General features: G+C 38.8%; 1 protein-coding gene across 3 annotated transcripts in view; it reads right to left on the reverse strand.

Moving 5' to 3' along the window:
* Window positions 1-19,553, reverse strand: part of bcas3 (BCAS3 microtubule associated cell migration factor) — a 260,836-nt gene that overhangs the window by 88,683 nt on the left and 152,600 nt on the right. Inside the window, exon 23 of one of the 3 annotated variants that reach the window (XM_065281018.2) lies at window positions 12,172-13,354. The exons of the other annotated variants lie outside the window; for them this stretch is intronic. Within the exon in view, the coding sequence (XP_065137090.1) occupies window positions 13,344-13,354 (11 nt within the window). The 3' untranslated portion in view covers window positions 12,172-13,343. Of the gene's footprint in view, window positions 1-12,171; window positions 13,355-19,553 lie in introns of those variants that run through there. 3 annotated transcript variants of the gene reach the window in all.

Below are 19,553 nucleotides of genomic sequence, written 5' to 3' on the forward strand. Positions count from 1 at the left end.
GGTCAGAGACGGAGCACACAAAGGAAAAGTGAAGCGGCAGACAGCTCGCTGCATCCCTCTCGACACCAGGCATTAGAGACGAACATTTCAAGAGGCTTCTCAATGTAACGGTGACTGTGGTGACTCTCAACACTCCAAATATTTACACTCGATGGAGCCTCGGTCTGAGAGCCCTGTTAGAGTTATACATATCATTTTACGGGCCCTAGGGTTTCGTAATATATAATAGGCAGAGAAAATGTACACTGATGATGATGGGAATGAAGAAAGAAAAGGACAAGTTTACGTTATGTGTTTTATGTTTTTATAAAGTTAATAGATTAATGGGCAAAATCCTGTGTGGTAGCTACAAGTTACTTTTCAACAACTCTATGGAGTTTATAATTTAGCAGCTGGTTGTATTTTGTTGTACAAACAAGTTAAAAAAATATGAATAAACTTTTTAATAAGTTTTAATTATCTGAAATGAATTCAGTCTGAAAAGGATAGTTTAACCAAACCGATCATGAGCCCCATTCACTTCCATAGTAGAATAAAGCATACTATTGAAGTCAATATGGGTCATGAATGGTTTGGTTACAAACATTCCTCAAAATATCTTCCTTTGTGCTCATAAAAAATTATACAGGTTTGTAACAACATGAGAGTAGGAAAATGAGAGAATTTTTATTCATTTTTGGGTGAACTTTCCCCTTCCCATAAAGTAGAAATTTGGACATCAGTTAACTCTTTCCCCGCCATTGATGAGATATCTCGTCAATCAAGAGAAAACGCTTCCCCGCAATGACGAGTTTTTCCGTCTTTCCGCAATACCGCTATTATCCACTAGGTGGTTCCGCAACTTTTTAAACCTGGAAGTATTGCCCTATGGCAAGCTGCTGCATGTCCGTGTCTGTTTTAAAGATCACTCTGAATGGGATCTCTATGAAAAGTCCGTCTCAAAAATTTAATTATCTCTGCTTTTTGCTCAAAATGTGGTGTTTTTGCATAAACCTACCCATATTCAAAAGCTGATTACAAAAGAAGTCTGTTCTTTCATTTGGTATATTGTATATGTTAATATATTTGAAGAAGAACATTTTTTGGAAGACATTAAACTTTTGTGAAAATCATGAAAAACGCTGGCGGTGAAAGAGTTAATATTAGAACCTGAGAGGTACAAATCGGTAATAGAGATCATTTAAGTACGTACCTACATATTGGTACCAAATGTATACATATGTTTCACTAGGAACAGATATTAGGACCTCTTCTAACCTCTTAAGCAGTAAGGCTATTTTGGGGATTTCCACCTGGATTTGGCCTACCAAAATCCAAAAGCTTCCCATACCCACATTCAAAGGTGTACATACAAAAGTTTGGTATCATTTTACAGGAAACCACTTGAAATTACATAAAACACGGTTGAAAGTGCTACATACGGTTGTATGTGTTGTCAGTTCTCTAAACAACACTTTAGATTTTTTTCGAAAGTCTGTATTTGAAAGTGTATAACTCTGGTCCTGTGTGCTCCAGCAACCTGCAGACAGTTTTGTTTGATCCCAGCTGATGTCCTTATACTGGAAAGAGGAAATTTGTCTCGATCATAATTTATGCAAAAGTTATTTTATTCCAACTGAAGGGAGGAATAATAGCCTTTTTGTATTTAATATCCGCCTACAAATATTTGAGGTGTCTGCACTGCCCCAGTGACAAGGGTACATATTTTGACAATTTTTTTCTGATCGTGCATAATTTTAGCCAATGTGCCATTTACATTTTAAACACTGATAAAGAATGTATCAAGTCTGAAACTGTTATAATAATAATATAATTTTCAGCACTCAAAATGCAACAAACAGCACTGACTTCAGTATTTCGTTGCTTATCGGCATGCATATGCACATTTCATCATTTACAGCTGCCTTTTAAATAACATTTGGACTCTTGTGTATAGATGATAAAACCAAGATGTATACAAAGTGTACATAATAAACAATATCATTTTCACGGAACCAAAGTGTTAAACATTATTTTGCTTTTATGAAAGCACTGGATATTTTTTTCTTCCCACCATAATGTAATTACATTTTTTAAAATAACTTTTAGATATATAAAATAAGATATACTTCTTCAATCAATGCAAAACAAAACCAGACTATTTGCTTATAAATCGGCTTGCCATTTACTTTTATTATAGACATTCAACCGCATAGCATAGGCACATTTGCTTACATTATTTCTAGAAAATCATATTTCAACAAACACAGATGCAACAACAATTAAGTTAATTAACTGAGACACATCTCAGACAATATGCCATTATGACAAAAAATTTAATTATGTGCTAAACTCCTTTATTTTTTCAAAGTTTGCCAAAAATTGACTCCCTTCTTGCATGTCTGGAGCACAACAACCAATTTAGTTGCAATTTTTCCAGTCCTGCTCATCAAGCTCTACCTCATCCTCTGTAAGCTTCCTCACTTTAATCAAATTCAGCTCTGCCTGCATTACACATTTTTCACATAGTTAGTGATAAGAGACAGCTACTTATGCCCTCGGTCTGTGTATGAAAGAGAGACAGAAAGGCTGCCTCGATGTGCGTGACATTTAACACGAGTAGCTGGAGTAAACATGTGTCTCGCTCTGGTCAGGCGGCGGGTGGACAGTTGGAGGAGACAGCATGGCGTTTAGGTTAAGTGGATGTTAGAGTATTAGAGGAGGCGGTATAAAAGTACACAATCTTGAGAAGAGAGACACACATCAAATCTAGCCATGCAAATTTCATAATTGTCCTCTCCCCTTCAAAGCCGCAGCGAGATCCTAATGTTCTGCCGAAGATTCACCTCTCAAACCTGCACTGAAATCCATCATGGAAATACAGAAACAAACCCGGTAATCACTTGCTGCTGGTAGGCCAAGGTCCCTAATTTTAGCCGGATTGAAAGTCTAAGGGGGTTGTGGGGGGGGATCGCGGCCCAGCATTAGGCTGCGGAAACAAACGGGCTGTAATTTGTGAGCCTCTGGTGTGTATTGGTGATTGCATACAGGCCTTCATTAGAGAAGTGTTGGCAGTGATGATAAAGCGAAGCTTGTTTAGGAGTGATGATCAGAGAGCGGGACAGCAAGAGCACAGAACAGAAAAACCACATGCAGGATATTAACAGTTCTCTCGATGCATAATTAGAGAGAGAAGAGACAGAGCGATGCTGATTTATGCCCACAAACACGCAGCTGCTTTGACTTCTCGTGTGCCGAGAAACGCATGTGCGTGCTGGTTATGGACCCACAAACAAAACTAAACCAAACCGTTACACACAATTTCAGGGCTACGTGACCTCGGAATGCTCGGGGGACAAAAAGCAGGATATCTGTACTGCCCTACAAAGGCAAAACACCTTAAAGGGATAGTTCACCCAAAAATGAAAATGATGTCATTAGGGCCCTCATGTCGTTCCAAACTCGGAAGACCTCTGTTCATTTTCGGAACACAGTTTAAGATGTTTTATATTTAGTCAGAGAGCTTGTTGACCCTTCATTAAAAATCTATGTACGGAATACTGTCCATGTCCAGAAAGGTAATAAAAACATCATCAAAGTAGTCCATGTGACATCAGTGGGTCAGTTAGAATGTGTTGAAGAATCAAAAATACATTTTGGTCTAAAAATAACTGCAGTCATGCGACTTTAGTCTTGCGCATGGGCTTCACAAAAGACGCGGAAGAGAAGACAATGCCGAATAAAGTCTTTTTTTTGGACCAAAATGTATTTTCGATGCTTCAACACATTCTAACTGACCCACTGATGTCAGATGGACTACTTTGATGATGTTTTTATTACCTTTCTGGACATGGACAGTAGTGTTGTAGTTCTCGAGACCACTTTTAAAGGTCTTGGTCTTGTCTTGGAATCGACCTCATTTTTACTCGGTCTTGTCTCGGTCTCAGACAAAAAGGACTCGGAATTTTATTTCAAGACCGTTCAAGACCGCAACTGCAAAAAATTATTTTCAAGAAAAAAAAATCTTAGTATTTTGGTCTTGTTTTCAGTAAAAATATCTAAAAATTCTTTAATTAAAATGCTTTTTCTTGATGAACAAAATGGCTAGTCTAGTTTTTAGAGCAAAAATATCAAATTTAAGTGATTTTGTGCATAAAACCAGCAAATAAAATCTGCTAATGGGGTAAGCAAATTTTTCTTGAATTTAGTGTTTAAGAAAAATGTTTTTTTGCTTACCCTTTGGCAGATTTTTTGCTTGTTTTATTCACAAAATCCCTTAAATTTGATATTTTTGGTCTGAAAACTAGACTTATTTTCCTGGGTAGTTTTGCTCATCAAGAAAAAACATCTTAATTTAAGAATTTTTAGATATTTTTACAAATTTATTTTTGAAAACAAGACAAAAATACTAAGACATTTTTTTTCTTGAAAATCATTTTTGGCAGTGCACATCACAAATGTATTTTTTATCATTAATATAAATTAATGCACTGCCACTGTTTATTCAGGTTTGTCATATGATGTTGGCATTGTTTGAGCATTGTTTAAGTTTCTCCCAATGACAGATTTTTCTAATTTTATTACTAAAAACACCTGCATTATGTTAAGTGGATGGCAAGCCGTGGAAAGACAGTTCAGAATAAATGGTTTAGTTGATTTCAGCTCTTTAGTGTTTGTTCACTTTTATTTGCTAATACACAAAGATAAATTCCCACATATCTGCAATGCCTTTGAATATTTTATCAACTTCTCTGATGGCATACACACACACACACACACACACACACACACACACACACACACACACACACTCACACACACACGCATGCACACGCACACACACACAGACAAGAAGTGCCTAATCATATGCATATTCCACATTTGATCATAAGTTGTTTTAATGCAGTGACTTGCAATGGTCTTGTCTTGGTCTCGGGCTGTCTTGGTCTTGACTCGGTCTCGCCCTTTAAAGTCTTGGTCTTGTCTCGGTCTCGGCCTGTCTTGGTCTTGGTCATGACTTGGTCTCGGATTAGGTGGTCTTGACTACAACACTAATGGACAGTATACCGTACGTAGATTTTTAATGAAGGGTCAACAAGCTCTCAGACTAAAATATAAAACATCTTAAACTGTGTTTCGAACGGAGAACGGAGGTCTTATGAGTTTGGAACGACATGAGGGTGAGTCATTAATTACATTATTTTCATTTTTGGGTGAACTATCCCTTTAACTCACTAAAGAGAGGAACTGAGAAAAATAACCTTTTTAATGACTTATTTTCTTTTTAGTAGTTATTTTTTTAAACTATGAAATTGACTCAATATACTTAACCACATGATAAAGGACGTCTTGAATGTCCCAAAAAATATCAATGGTTTTTGACCAAAAATGAAGTTACTGCCTTTTGCCTTTGTATACGACAGCTGCCTTTAACTAGTAATTTATTCCAAATATTTTATATTAATAAGCAAGTATAATATGTGCTGTATTAGTAATTTTATATCATGCAATATAAATGATAAATGTTTAAACTATTACATGTAGGGAATCAATATAAAACCAGCTTCACATAATGCATCTATCAAGCTATAATGTTAAAGTAGTTATAAGTCGATATCGAAAATATTGTATAATATTACCAAAATACATATGATGGGCATGGTGCCTAAAAAAATACCAACACAATTTAATGGCAATTCGTATTTTATGACATGGCTAATTTGCATTCATTGGCACAACAAATCTATACGTTTTGTATGATCTGCTTTTGCCCCAATGACATTCGGTGTAGGTTTTTTTTTTAATATAATTGTACTTTTTATATGAATCGTATGAATTTAAATTATCCACCTCATAAAATACCTAAGAAATCCTGTGAGGTGAGGCTAATAGCTAAACGCATAATCTCTGCTGGCTAATACATTTGATGGTATATTTCATTGCATGGTTTGTAAGTATAAAGAGATGTTTGTGATAAGTGAATTTGTGATCACACACAAACAAATGGTCCGATGGCCACATGAGTAAGAAACACTAAGCTTTTGAATGTGTCTTCCTCATTATATATTTTGTAATAGAGGTTCATATGTGACCCTGCCTGCGAAATCCAGTCTCATAATCTTATGATGAGATTAGGAGCATTTAAGTTTCATTTCACTCATTGATTTTAATCTTTAACATGACCTTACTCAGTCGATATAAAAGATCAAGGTTATTTTTCACAGAATGCAGGATTATATATATTTAAAAAAACTTTTTACATGCAGGGTCAAATTAAAAAACATATTAAAAAACAACAAGAGCAACTCCTTAGAGAAACCAAAAAATTCAACACAACTTTTCTCTGCCATGTCTTATGACAAACTTTAGACAAAACATTTAACCGAGAAAGCTTGCTGCCATCCCTATGTGTGTAACTTCAATTTTATATTAAGAAATGACGATGCTTTCTTTAAATTAAACGAAAATAAATCACTCTGGTCTGTTGTTGGGTACAAATAAGCTGTAAAGCGTTGATTTAAAAATAAAAATTTGGAAGTGAACAGATACGCTCTTCCTGTGGAGCTTTCCGGAAAGCCAGTAAACACAACAGTGTCTGTCACTGTGGGAGTCTGGTCGAGTCATGGCCGAACCGCAGGAAGGGGTAACGCAGACCTCGGTGAGTGTGTGTGTGTGTGTATGTGTGGGTGGAGACAGTGAGATGGAGGGGTCAGTCTCCTTTACACGCAGACCCGTTCTGTTGCCAAATGTCCAGCTGCCGGTAGGTGTCTGTTTACAGGGTAGCCCAGTCTGCGAAGGCCATTGGCTGCACTTGTACTCAGTTTCTTCCTTACACACAAACAAAACAGCTTATCCCAGTGCTTGCCTTTTACTCCTGGTTGGGATAATATCTGGTGCCGTATTCAAATGAGCATCTGATTTCATCTGTCTCTGATCAGGGAGTCGGTTCGAGCTCAGCGTGAGAGCGAGTGGTGACATTTTTGAGAATGAGAGTTTGATTGAGAAAGCGCAGAGCTCTTTAGCCTAATTCAACGTGGCTGAAATGAACATGGAGGGGAACTGCTTTCTTTCATTAAAAGGTGAGGCCCTGTCATTTCAAACATGCGAACGGGGAAAGATCGGTGGCCCCAAAACTCACCATCTTGTGTTACACGGGACTGTTATAGTGTGGTTGCAGGCCTGTTTTATGTAATATAAGTTGATGGCAAAATTGCAAACCACACAGCTAAACTCTGCGATTTCCCCCCCATTTTTGTTCGTGTAAAACATGTCTAAACCGTACTTTAAAGTAAGGCATATTTTTAAGTGCCATATCGCATTTCTCTAAAGTGGACATTTCTGCTTTATAAGCTCTAAATATGTGGCCGATGGCTTAATACAAATCTTGTCAAAACGGATAACGACAAAATAGTCATCCTGACACTAAAGCCGCAGTTATACCGTCATGCAAGTCAAAACATTTGTATCCGATTAATGTCATTAAAATACAACTTTGTTTTTATCTGCATGTAAATCATGGGAACACATTGTGCAGCGAGAAAAATCATAACATAAATCAATACGCAAGGGAAGAGACAAACAGAAATGTGTCGTGAGTTCACATCTGTGCATTAAGCTTCACAGCATTAATCTAAAAACTGTGATTATCAGCAAGTACATAATGACACAAAAACCACACACACACATTACCGCAGTCACTTCCACCCATGAGCGTTCAATTGTGTGCATGTGAAATGTGATGATAGCTTTTCTCTTTCCTGTCTGCTTCTCCCACTCCCCCCATTCAGTTCATCTTAATTATGGCACAATTAGGCGCTACAAATGGCGTCAGAGCGCATGCTGGCCGTGTCTGAGCCGGGTCAGTGTTTCTAATTTCCTGCAGTAATGGGCTTGTGATGGCTGCCCCTGCTGTCCTCCACCCTGACCTCACCAGGCTCTGAGGTCATGACCCCTGGTGTGTTTAGAGCCCAAAAGGGTCGATGGCCGGTGGCTTAAGGGGGTGCTGGGTTACCTCGAACAGGCCCAGGAGAAACACTGTGTGTCTCTCATAGACGGGACGTAAGTGTGTCATTAAATAGTCACACAAAATAAATCTCTAATGTGCAATGGCAACATGGACAGTCATCACTCACTTCAGTACATTAATATATATAGAATCATATCCATAAAGGGCCTATGGTGAAAGTGATGGCAAACCACTGATCTCAATTGCTTTTACACATGTGCGCATTTAAATCAAATCCACATAACCGAGCCACCGGCTTCATACAGAAAGTGCGTTTTAAAAAAACGATCCGAAGAGCTGTTCATTTCTAAACAAAACACATTATTACCTTCTCACAGAAAGGGTTTGAATTGGAGTTTTTCATACAAAGAAGTGAATATGACATCTGCTGGGGGGCGGTTGAAACTTGGCTTACGTCTCGGCTGTTTCATTGATTAAATCCCTTCAGAATACATCGAGCCTAATACATCAGCAGCCCGGCTTTCTAGTGGTAAATTTTCAGAGTCTCCCTCAATGAATATCACATGTACTCTTTAAAAACGTTGTCAGGTTGTGTGGACCCTGTGTCAACTTCCCGGCGTGTCTTTCTCTAGCCACTAGCACTTGACACCGGCTCACACAAGATACGCATTACGGGCCGTGTCGAAAATCCGTTCCCAAGCCTTTGGTGCGTACATTACCGTTATTAAAGGGCAGCTCTTCGTCGAGTTCTGAAGTTCCCTGATGCAATCGCTCATTTCCAAAGAGTTACAAATCAAAACCGCTGTAACATAATATCCACACCAGGACTCTGCTACTTCTGTGCTGCGTGGACTGTCGGATCAACAGAAGACCGGGGAAGGTCATCAATTTTTATTTAAGACCTGTTTCATACCATTATTTCTTACAGCGCCTATTATTACTTGAAAATGACATGGGCTTGATATTCACCTGGAACCGAGAAACAGTTTTCCAGATTTCCCAGTGGCTCAATTGTTTTAAATTTACCATTAATAAAAACAAAGTAGAAAAGCTAAAACATTAAAGTAAGAAAAGGACCACGAATACGAAACACTGCGAGAGAGAGGATTTTAAAAACAAACAACTCCGAGTATGCATAAGTATCAATAAACACAATTCTTCCGTCTCGGAAGCTTCCTGCTTTATTTGATTAAGCGGGGCGAAAAAACAGAGCAGTCATGCTCATTGCTTTTCTTCCTCTTCCCTTCCCCTGCAATCTTCTGTGTGCCTAATGGGAATCGGAAGTTTAAGTGAAGCTGCCTGGCTAGCCTCGGCCTAACCTCTCCATCTGGAAGGGAACTTGCCAGCCTTGGGGCTACTCCCAACCCTTCCCAGCTGTTGAGTTTGGGGCTTTTGTTTTTGTGGGCTTGAGAAAGCATATTTTTATAAATGATTGCCATATCCACCACCAGCTGCTGACCCTGCGCCTGTCCTCCCCGCGCAGGGGCATGGTTCTCATTTCAGCCGAGACTGACCCTGACTGTCCGAGGGTACGGGCCTGTGACCGTTTTATTGGTGCGGTGAGGTAAGCGAAGGGAGGGAATTCCTCTTCCTAAAAGATCTTTTTTTGGAACGCGATTGGCTCCACACCTTTATCTTTTGCTAAACAAGCGTAATTACCGGTCTGATTGACATGAAGAGCGAGTTTGTCTGCAAACGCCGAAATGAGATTTGATTAGAGATTTCGGAGTGGCCGGGGCATCTGCTGCAGGTCTGGTGTGTATGAGTCACTAAGCATGTGGTTTGTCTCATCACTACCCCTTTCTTTCTCTCTCTCTCTCTCTCTCTTTGGTTTAATCAAGGCCTTTGTAAAAGGGAGGAGTCAACCTCCTCCTTCACAGAGTCAACTACCAATGAAGTGTAACTTCAGTTTCTATGGAAACCTGAATAATACTACTCCCCAAACTTACAGTGAGGGCAGCAAATTAAAAACTATCTCTGAATGACTGACATCCCTAATGCCGTTGCGATGACCTGGTTTGGCTTTTCAAGTGGAAAATATACTTTCTGCGTGGTCGAATTGTGAAAATTTTAAAGGCTGTGCGCTACCTGCACATCAGAAAAAACGTCACCGACCTCTGCCGTGTTTACGGCTGCTGTTAAATGAAGCAGGAAACCTCAGTGTAAATTAAATATACATTGGCCGTTAACGCGTCGGTGGTGCCAATAGGCTGCGTGTTTGCGCTGTTGTTGCAGTATTGATGAGACTGCTGGCGCTCCATAATTCATCAAGCCTGGCCACCTTGGGTGAGGGCCGCCCAGCACGCAAACACACACAAAAACCGTAACACACTTCCAGTACACATACACATGTAACAAAAAAGCACAACTACAGGTATATCAGTAATAGACTTTCAATGATTTTATCTAATGATAAGCCTTTCTCTTAACCTAAAGAGTTTATTTTGGTTTATTTAGTGAAAAGCAGTAAAATGTCCTCACAAGTTTGTTGTCATAATATTTTACTGTTAGTAAGGACATGTGGCCCTCACATATATAGCTAAAACTGTACACAAACACACACACATACTGTTCTGTGCACTTTCTCTGCTCAGCTGCTGTGTGCAGTGCACCGCTGGGTAATTGCATGGTAATACTTCATTATGGCAGCACTGTAATTTGGGCACTGGACACTTCAAAGGGAGGCAAAAACCTCTTCACAGACAGCGCAAATTACTGCGAGTCCACATAACCAGTGCTTTGTTTTGACTGGTATTGTTTTTGGCCAAAGATCCCGGTCCAAAATAAACACGCAGAGCAATCAGTGCATATTTTTGATCATATAATCATCGCAGCCGATCACAAAGCACAGCGGCGCGGCGTGAAAGAGTTAAAAATTGGATTTCGCCATCATGTACAGCCAAGAAGAATAAAATCCTATATATCAAAGGTTTATCCAAACAAATGTTAGCTTCTGAACGGTGGGGCTGGGACGCGGGTTGGGAGAAGGAGGGCTGAGCAAAGGTACTGTTGGACCACAGCTGGATGGGCTCCGTCTTTGAAGCATAATCCACAATCACAGGCTGCTAATTTTTGTTCAATTCAAAGAACAAAGTTCACACTCGTGGTTGTTGAAGAAGCATGCAGTGCAGAACAGTGCACCGCTAAAACTGTCATTGTACTTAACAATGTGTAATAAAACTCCTATGAAGACATGCACATAAAGATTTGATCAGATTCAAATGATGAAATATGAATGTTGGATGTCACACCGAGAGAAATTAAATGAGTTGAGTCTTTGTTGGCTGCTAGTAGGATCACATGAGGTTCACTCTTTTCATTATTTACTATTTCTATTTGTCTATGGGTAGACGGCAAACAGTCAAAACAAAAAGTGTGCAAAATGTCACACTGGGAGTAAACATTTCACATTCAAAATATACAAAAATACCCTTCAAATGGAGTTCAAGGGGGTACAAAAGCATCAGCACACCCACTGACGAGCTAAATGTACAAATTTGTCACTTAAATTAAAGGGATAGTTAACTTTAAAATGAAAAACGCACAGCGGTAAGTGACCATAGACTTCCATAGTAGGAATAAAAAATATGATGGAATTAATTGGATCCTGTCAACTGTGTGCTTACCATCATTTATCAAAAAAATTTCTTCATCATTTAGCACAATACTTCCAAAATATTTTTTTCCTACTATGAAAGTCAATGGTCACTACTGCTGTGTGTTTACCATCATTTCTCAAAATATCTTTTGTGTTCATCAAAAAAAAAAAAAAATCCTACAGGTTTAGAACAACATGAGGATGAGTAAATGATGACCGAATTTTCATTTTAAAGTGAACCCTTTAAAGGCTTTTCATTGGTGGATTTTGTAAGAACTAAGGTGATACAAAAAGGAATCAGAAAGGCATAAATAAATACAGTTAAGGTACAAAATAGCTGGCCAGGTGACAGTAAAATTCAACTGTGGAAGGATGAACACACAAATGCATCTTATATCAACATACTGATATAATGTATAACTTGAATGCAATGCCAGTCGCTTTGTATAAAATCATCTGCCGAATGCATACATTTAAATGTGCATTGTTGTGCAATCTTATACACGATGCAAACAGTCAGCGGCGTCTGTTATACACAAGTTATGTATACATCCTCTTTCAAGTTTAAAGGGTATAACTCGTATTTACAAAATAACTTGTACACTCCAAACATGCAGAGATAAATGGATAACTGGGTCACAGAAACATCAAACAATTCTGAGCATAAATATTTTCAATTTTTATTTGTCTTTTCCAAGCTAGGACTAAATATACACACAACTCCACCATTCAAACACATGGCATTAGTAACAACATCACAGCACAGAACAAACAGCCAGGGGTGTATTTTTCTGCAAATTTTAAGCAGATATTTGTACGACACAATAAGCAGCAATACTGGAAATTCGTGTTTCGAAAAGCTTATTATTCAATTACAGCATCTATCGCTTGAGTGAGTGCGGTTGCCGTTTTGGTGGGAAAATCGGGTGAGGTAGAAAAGCCCGTATCAAAAAAAGGATGAAAACTGTTTACACCATTTTTATTTAGCTAAAGATCTGTTTAGTATTCAGATAATATCACACAAACAAACAAAAAAATCACTATAGTAAAATATTCCAAAGTCTGCATATTTGGCAGCGGGTGCTTGGCACCCATTCAAGCTCCACTACAGGTGATAAATGTTACCATTAGAGAAGCTAATGAACAGATCTTTTAGGATGGCTTCAGGCCTATCCATCTTGTGCTTTATCCTATATTAGATCCACTTATTTAGTAATGGTCCTGGGTATATCTGTCATCCTGCTAAGTGTATGTCTGTACATAGTGAATTCGGGATCATCCTTAACTTAGCCGAATTTCCATAGTGCACAAGTCCTTTTAAAACTGCCAATGAGATTTAGTTGTATCACGTTCGTTAACTGTTTTTTTATTGCTTTCAGTACAACTGGTACTTTCAGTTATGTTAAGCATGTTTTACCACATCTAAATCCACTCATCTGATTATCCATTGAAATCATTGCCGGTTTCTGTAAAAAAAAGAGCAAAAAGTCCACATTCCGTCTGGGAACAGTTTGTCCACATTTTGCACTAGCGGCCCTATGCCTCACATCACCGGTGACGCAGGGTGTTGCGGTGGACTGCGACCCTCCAACTCTCCAGTCCTCTCCACTCCTTTCCCTTCTTCTTCACTCTTACGCACAACGATGGCAAATCAATAATAAAGAAAATGAAGGGAGGAAATGAGGATGAAAGGGGAGGAGTGATCGAGTGGATGAGCATGCTTTAAAAAAGAAGGTCAAAAATAAAACATCGGTATTAAAACGAAAAAGCAGTAATGATAAACGGCAGAAAGATCGTCCTTTAGGATACACCTGCAGAGAAACAAAAACACAAAGGAAGAAAGGAAGAAAAACAGGCGCGTTTAATGTCGGGTGGACACTTTTTCATGCGTGCAAGTTATTCTATCATTCATGAGTGAGTCTGTGTGGTGTGGGCAAAAGAAATGCACACTGGAATAAAGTCAACATATTAACGCTCATGGACCTGTCAAGAGGCTGTGCTATTACTGTAGCTTATTAGAGTCATACTGGCGAATCCTACTCAGTCCGGTAAATGCATTAGCACGACACGCAAGCTGTACATTAACACCGGGACAAAAATCCCCCCCCCCCCAAAAAAAGCTAGCAAATATCAGGGTTAGGCTATGAAGGTTCTGAAAACATAAAACGCAAAGCACAACGGGAGTAAAAACTAAAGCAATGATGTGCCTAAATCACAAGAGAAACACGTGTGCTTGCTCTACAGAACTTGTCAGAAGAGTGAAAGCTGGTAAGTGATGTGTGTGTGTGTGTGTGTGTGTCTGTGTGTAGATGCTGAGTGACGGTAATGATTGTGCTAGCCTGCAGACCCTTTATTTGCCCATCTTAACTCAATTAAAAGAAAATAAGGCTGTCGTGACCTTCAGATGAACCGCTTTCTCTGCTGAAGTACCAGCCTGATTTCAACAAATTTTGAACGTATTTTACGAGTTGGCTAATTCGTATGAACTCATATGAAGTGAATTGTACAAAAACATATAATTATCATTAAAAAAAAAATAACGAAACCGCATACCTAACCCAAATGTTACTGGGGAAAAATCAAAATCATACAAAGATGTATGAATGTGGTCGTATGAATTGATACGAATTAGCCACCTACGTACAAATTGCCATAATATAGCAATGGAATTACCTTCAGTAGTTCTTTTGTAATCAGCTTTTGAATATGGGTAGGTTTCTGCAAAAACACCACATTTTGAGCAAAAAGCAGAGATAATTCCATTTTTGTGACGGACTTTTCATAGAGATCCCATTCGGAGCGATGTTTAAAACAGACACGGACATGCAGCAGCTTGCCTTAGGGCAATACTTCCGGGTTTAAAAAGTTGCCTAGGGGATAATAGCGGTATTGCGGAAAGACGGAAAAACTCGTCATTGGCGGGGAAGCGTTTTCTTTTAATTGACAAGATATCTCGTCAATGGCGGGGAAAGAGTTAAAAGAAAAATCCAAATAATTTACTCACCACCATGTCATCCAAAATGTTTATGTCTTTCTTTGTTCAGTCAAGAAAAAATTATTTTTATAGGATTTTTCTCATTTTAATGGACTTTAATAGAGCCCAACATTTAATACTTAACTCAACACTTAACAGTTTTTTTCAACGGAGCTTCAAAGGTCTATAAACGATGCCAAACGAGGCATAAGGGTCTTATATAGCGAAAAGATTGTCATTTTTGACAAGAAAAACAAAAAATATGCTCTTTTAAACCACAACTTTTTGTCTAGGTCTGATCCAGCGCAACCTAACGTTAATTGCGTAGTGACGTAGGGAGGTCACTTGTTATATATAAAACGCAAATTTGCGGACCATTGTAAACAATAAACTGACACAAAGACATTAATTAGTATCAGTTGACATACAACAATGTAGGAACGGTCCTCTTTCAACACACTTGTAAACACTGGGGCGGAGTTTCGCGTTCGTCTTCTGTGACCTCTTGACGTCATGACGTATTGCGTGGGGTCACGCTGCCACATCACGACCGGATCTAGACGAGAAGTTGTGGTTTAAAAGTGGATATTTGTTATTTTTCTTATCAAAAATGACAATCGTTTCGCTAGATAAGACCCTTATGCCTCGTTTGGGATCGTTTATAGTCCTATGAAACTCCGTTGAAAAAATTTTTTTAAGTGTTGAGTTAAGTGTTAAATGTAAAAAGTCCATTAAAATGAGAAAAATCCTGCAATGTTTTCCACAAAAAAAAACATAATTTCTTCTCGACTGAACAAAGAAAGACATCAACATTTTGGATGACATGGTGGTGAGTAAATTATCTGGATTTTTCTTTTAAGAAAATGGAATATTCCTTTAACTATGCATTGAAGGTTTATATTAATAATCTTACTGTTGAGAAGGTCGATGAAAAGCTTCACAGGTAAACGCAATGAACCGCATCTCGTTGCAATCATGATAAAATTAAATATGTACAGGTATAAGTTGCAAACGTTTCCAGGACAAGCCTTTTTACCATCTTTTTACCAACGTCGCCCAGTCTCTCGGGATACCTAGTGTCGGAGTTGCATGTACCCATGCAGACCGTTTGATCATTTTAAACGTAAAATGACAAGAAAATACATTTAAAAACTAATGAAAACTAACTAACTGCAATGCATTTTATCAGAAAAATGTGAATCATAAAAATTTCTGACTTTTGTTAGTGGCAAATACATAAAAATGAAAGAAAGAGAGAGGCAACGGAAGTTATCAAAATGTTAAGAGCTAACAAAATCACAATAAAATCACAAAAAGTAACTTTTAGACAATTTAATATATTAGATATTTTAATAATTTCCATCCTTTTGGTAAATATTCTCATTTAACTGATCACAAATTGGATTAGGGGACTTTTTCATTTTGATAATATTTAATGCACGGAGGATGTATGAAGTACAGTATAATACATGGTTCTAAATAAAACTGATTGTCAATTCCAAAAGGTAGTCAAAGCTGCCCTCTACCAGAAGTTATAGAGAGGGGCTGCTTCCCCAGGCTCAGAGACCAGGATATAAATATCTCAAACCTGTTTGATATGCAGCTACACGGAGCAGGAAGAGGAGGAGTGTGGCTGAAGTGAGGGCAGGAAACACCAAGCGCTGCATAAATCTAGAATGTGCAAAACCCTGCTGAGAAGTAACACCCTTCCAAAATATCAACCAGTGTCTGATGTAGATGAACCTGTGCATTGGGGGAAGTGTCCCATGCAGTTAGGGGCCAAGTGTGCATCAAATACGACTTATTATTCATGTACTACACATGATCAGAAACGCTTACCATGCCGCTCCATTCATATGCGTTAAAGCAAGCTCTCAGCAGTAGACTGAAGCCAGGGGTCTCTGTACCCTGGATTGATAATGCGGTCGAGTCGAGTCGAGTTAGAGCCGATGGGTTAATCAAGCTCAGAGATTAAAGAGTTAGTAAAGCTGTGAGATAAACACAGATCAGAGCGCTATGTGAGAGTACATGTGTTTGAAAGTCCAGATCCGATATGGATCAAAACGCCTGTAAGTTTAGCCAAATATAAAAAGGTACACAGGTGTTTACAAAAGACCTAATCACTACAAATACTTATCCAATTCATTAAACAGGGGTGCAAAGGGCAAAAACTAACGCAGGGTTAGTTATAACACGGATCGTTTACATTGCACACGGTTGAGCGATTTGTTTTTCTGGTATTGTTTGTTTTCACGCTGCCAAAAGACAATCTCCCGCAGATTTATGGAATTTCGTTTGTACTTCTGTCATGTTTGGTGTAATTTTCCAAGAATGGTAAGTAATAGAAACAAAATTCAAATGATCATTCGTAGCAGAGATGTGTGTGTTGCTGGTATAACTAATCAAATTAAACTCAATTTTTTTAATGATTGAGCCAAAACCAAAAAGTGTTAGGTTGTGTCCCGCTCTCCCCTACTATTCCAGTAAAATTGCTTGTTCAATAGATTCACAAGAGCTTAGTAAAATCAAAAACATTTACAGTTACTGCAATGCAGTGAACTTTTCAAAGGCACCCCCCCAATAGAAAATTCATGGCATTAAACAATCTCAAACTTAGAATTTAAATATCGAACAAAATATGTTAAATTATACAATGCTGCTAAGCTTTATTTTTGTTTACAAAAACTTTACAATAAACTAATGTATGTCATACTAATGTCTATGTCATAAAACTAAAGTATGTCAAGAAGTAAGTTTACACAAGACTTTGATGGTCTGGCATGCATACATAAAAATATCACATTAAAAAAAAACAGTATGTGCCAATAATTGTATAGCAACATGTTATTTTTTGTGTAAATTATGGTTAGCATTGTACATTTGTAAGGTATCGTATGGCAGATTTAAATCAATAGCTGCAAAATGCACATTTATAAAGAAAGAGACCACAACAGCAGACCCCCTCATCTCCCCTCCACACATAATCAGAGACAGACAGACAATCCCGTGTGCACAAGTTGAAGACAATCCCTGTACTGTATTTGAGAAGGTGTCAAACAGGGTAAATCCCCTCGGCCCACGCCTCGCCATAAAGCACAAATGCATGCAAAATTAAGCAGGGGTTAAGCCTGAGGGACAAAACCGGGTCAGTGCAACACAACAAGTCTCCTCTTCCCCTTATTCAACGCACAGATACATACACACAACAAAGGACACACAGACGCCCGAGTCCGACAAGAACAGCTGTTTACGCCTGCCCGTTTTCAGCTAATTGCCGAAACAGATTTAAGAGGCGGCGACATTATTTGCATAACAGTCAAACATGCACACAATGCATCCGGATGCATTCCTTACCCACCCTTTCAATGCGTAAAATACAATAAATTAACCATTAACGTTTCCAGTATTTTACACATTCATGCATTGTAACTGGAAACAGTGGTGGGGTTTTACTGCGAGTGTGATACAGTAAGAGCTATATTCACAGTGACTGACCGTAAATTAGCTCGCTGCACTTACTGTATGTTGATGGAAATGATTCACTGCCGTTGACCAACATTGCATAAATGAGCCGTGTCCGAGCTGTTTATATCTTCTGTTATTTTCATAGCATATATCCAATATAAATACAACAAATGTCACCCAAATGAGGAGACGGACAGAAAAATTACAACAAAAATATGGTGATGGTAGGAAAATGAACTGAACAACCGAATCTTCGCCACATTGTTTATATATACTGTACCACTAAATTAATTTTGTGACACATTTGCAATGCCTGCCTTCATTCTGTGGTATTTCCCCCGTGTAACAGGAACTAAAGCATAGTTCACACAGTCCCAAAAAACACCAACCGCCAATCATTGTTGTCTTTTCATGTGTTTACACCCTGTTGGTGTTAGTCGAGGCAATTTGAATTCCTGCTACAGTTTTAAAACTTGGTGTTTGTTGAGACTGCAGGAATCTGGCTTAATTCTGCGCTATTCACACCAAGTACCATTTAGTAGATGCAGTAAGTTGAGCGATACGCTCACTATAAGTTTGGAACAGTGTAAATAGACAGGAAATGTGTTAACTGCCGTGTTCCTTGTAAAAACTAAGAATAAGACAGCCAAACTGTTACGCTCACTCCTCTAAATCTCTTTTTCTCTTCTATTCCTCATTCTGTAGTTTATGCCCCGTGGCTCCCAAGCCTTTGATACAGCAGAAGCAAAGCTGCCGTCAGAGGGTTTTTATTGAAAACACTGAGTCTGGGAGGACTGGTGCTGCTCTCCCCAGGTCCAAAGACATAAGCGAGGCTGCTGATTAGAGAGACGAGCCCCAGACCCCTGTAATGAGTTGCAAGGCCGTGCGTCACGGTGCGCTTTGCCAAAATGTAAAACAAAACAACAGAGTAACATTCTTTCGCTGTAACCTGGCTGTGATATGCAAGATCATGGCTGGGCAGGTAGAAGTAATGTGATGGAGATGCTTGCCAAGGCATCGTACAGATGTGACTCAAGGGAGAGTCTCAACTTTCTCTGTTTCCGCTCCTCAGGGAAGTAGATTTCCTTAAAGATCTCTCCCGCCTGACACTCTTAAATATCGGCTCTTTTGCTGAGGAACAGTTAGATGACAATCTCACGAGCTGGAAAATAAGGAGGGGAGATTTTTCATCACAAGACCATCACTTGCGTGTGCAGCGTTCTCACGTAACGCTCCGGTCTCGCGTAGATTCGTCCCTCTGGATGGGAGGATGAAAGAGGTGTTTGTGTGCTGTTAAAATCAAAATCGAATCAAATGAGAATGGCGAAAAAGAACTGGCAGATCGACACGCAATGCATCAGTCACTACATGAAAATGAAATTAAATGCAGCGAGCGTTCTGGGGTATTGGCTTTGAGTGGCGGGGCTCGAGATGGCAGCTGAACACAGCGCTCTTTTTCTGTACGGTACAGTATGTGACTCTGGGTTTGATTTGAGTCCAGTGCATTAAGTCAGCATCGCATCTTAAACAGCGGACTATGTGGAAGCTGTTAGTTAAATCAAGTTAAGCCA

This window comes from Paramisgurnus dabryanus, chromosome 8, assembly GCF_030506205.2.
Source record: "Paramisgurnus dabryanus chromosome 8, PD_genome_1.1, whole genome shotgun sequence".
Lineage (NCBI taxonomy): Eukaryota > Metazoa > Chordata > Actinopteri > Cypriniformes > Cobitidae > Paramisgurnus > Paramisgurnus dabryanus.